Source organism: Ciona intestinalis, unplaced genomic scaffold, assembly GCF_000224145.3.
Source record: "Ciona intestinalis unplaced genomic scaffold, KH HT001113.1, whole genome shotgun sequence".
NCBI lineage: Eukaryota > Metazoa > Chordata > Ascidiacea > Phlebobranchia > Cionidae > Ciona > Ciona intestinalis.
This window is the reverse complement of record NW_004191434.1, coordinates 39,149-41,040: the sequence shown is the minus strand read 5'-3', so window position 1 is coordinate 41,040 and position 1,892 is coordinate 39,149. Positions and strand designations below refer to the sequence as shown.

General features: G+C 38.8%; 1 protein-coding gene across 1 annotated transcript in view; it reads right to left on the bottom strand.

Moving 5' to 3' along the window:
* Positions 1–30: 30 nt before the first annotated feature.
* Positions 31–1,892, bottom strand: part of LOC100187128 (nuclear pore complex protein Nup214-like) — a 17,916-nt gene continuing 16,054 nt past the window's right edge. The window contains exons 30-32 of the mRNA XM_026840069.1: positions 1,430–1,548; positions 1,094–1,184; positions 31–707 (exon numbers count right to left, since the gene is read on the bottom strand). Of these exons, the coding sequence (XP_026695870.1) occupies positions 31–707; positions 1,094–1,184; positions 1,430–1,548 (887 nt within the window). The remainder of the gene's footprint in view (positions 708–1,093; positions 1,185–1,429; positions 1,549–1,892) is intronic.

The window sequence follows — 1,892 nt, the reverse complement described above, 5'->3', positions numbered from 1 at the left end:
CCAGACATCACTAATTCAGTTTACAAACACTCAGTAATACATTGTATTATATATGGGTGAGGTATGTAAAACAAACTTACTTTTTGCATCTTTATTGGAGCTGAAAAGTCCCGGAAACGGAGATGAAAATGATGAAGTTGTGGTTGCTGCTCCGAACCCAACTGATGAGGTCGGAGCAATAGTGGTTGTGCTTGGGATCGAGAATGAAAATCCTGTTTTAGTTGATGTTTCGGGTGCGTTTGTATCTTCTTGTGTTGGTTGGGGGGCAGTTGTGGTCACGAGTGTTGCTGGTTTATCATGTATAGGGGGGGTGGTGGGTTGGGTAGCGGGGGTGTCCGGTGGAGGGGTGTTAGCGACATCTGGTGTTGACTTGCTACTGACATCTGGTGGTGGTGGTGTTGGGGTGGCATCTTGAGTTGGCTTGCTAGCAACCTCGTGTGGTTGTGGTAACAAGCGATGACGGGGCTTACTACCGCCTTCTACTGACGCAACGTTAGGCCCTCCGAACAACAACGCGCCCGGTTCGCTTGACACCGATTCCGTGGAAGCCGACTTGCTTGACACTGCGCTTGTCACGGCACCTGTCACGGTGTTAGAAGCCATGCCACCTGTTGTGGTATTAGAAGCCATGCCATGGGAGCCAAACAACCCGGCACTGGCACTTGATGACCTCATTACTGAGGAGGATTTTTCACCAGATGCCAAATCTTTGAAAATATTAATTTCAAATTACAAATGTGATTTGTAATGAATGCAGGACCATCTGGCCTACAAAGTCTACATTTTATACTCATAGTGCTTAAACTTTAGTGGTCTGTGACCCCCTTCACAGACACTCAACACTATAAATATATATTTACATTCGATATTTTATATTTACATCCAATATTTTATATACCAGAAAGTTTCCACACTTTAATATTTTATGGCCCATTTCCTATCTGTTACCCAACCATTGTGGTCCCTGCTCCATCACAAGTATCGCCAACAACAACAGAGGTCAAACTCGGCACAAATAAAACACTTTTTACCCAAAAGTTCCTGAATTTTTTGTTAATTTAACCCAAACAATTAAGCATATATCAGCACAGACCTGTGGACAATGAACTACTCTTCGCGTGGTTTGTTTTGATCGAAACTTCAGAAGTTTTTGGAGCGAATGAAAATCCAAAGTTTGGTTTTGCCTGGAAATAAATCACAAATATTAAAACTTAATATATATATACGACACACTTACCAAAGTTTATATTTAAAACTAAAACTTTTTAGTTATATTGGATGTTAAAATACACTGTGTAAAAGAAAGCATGAACCAAAAGAAAAATAATAAAAAAAAATTTGAGGAAGATTAAATAATTTTTATAAAATAATTTTGCAGATAACTGTTTTTACAAAGTGCATGAAATATTATATGAATTATCATTGTTACCGATGAATTGCCAAATGGTGAAATCACAAATGACTGTTTGTTTGATCCAGTGTTGCCAGTTTGCAGTGTTGCCGATTGTGAAGTTTTATTTGATTGGTCAACACTGGGTTTTAACAGTTCTAGAAGAAAAAATATTTATTGTAACTTATTTATTAACAAATGGCGCGGCAACAATAGTCGTTAAACACGGGTGTTCTGTTTCATACACCTCATGACTATTTACAAGTTACCCTGTATGTAATTTATCCTCGCATGGCGGGGCAACAATAGTCGTAGTCGTTATAACACGAGTGTTCTGTTTCATACACCTCAAGCCATCTTACAAGTTACCACGTATGTAACTTTGTTCTTTTGTTGTTTGGCTGATAACTCAATACTCAAACACAAACACATATTTGTTGTAGCACCAAGATTCCATTTTAATGCCAACAGAAGTCTCTTTTTTTACTAACAGTCGTATTTC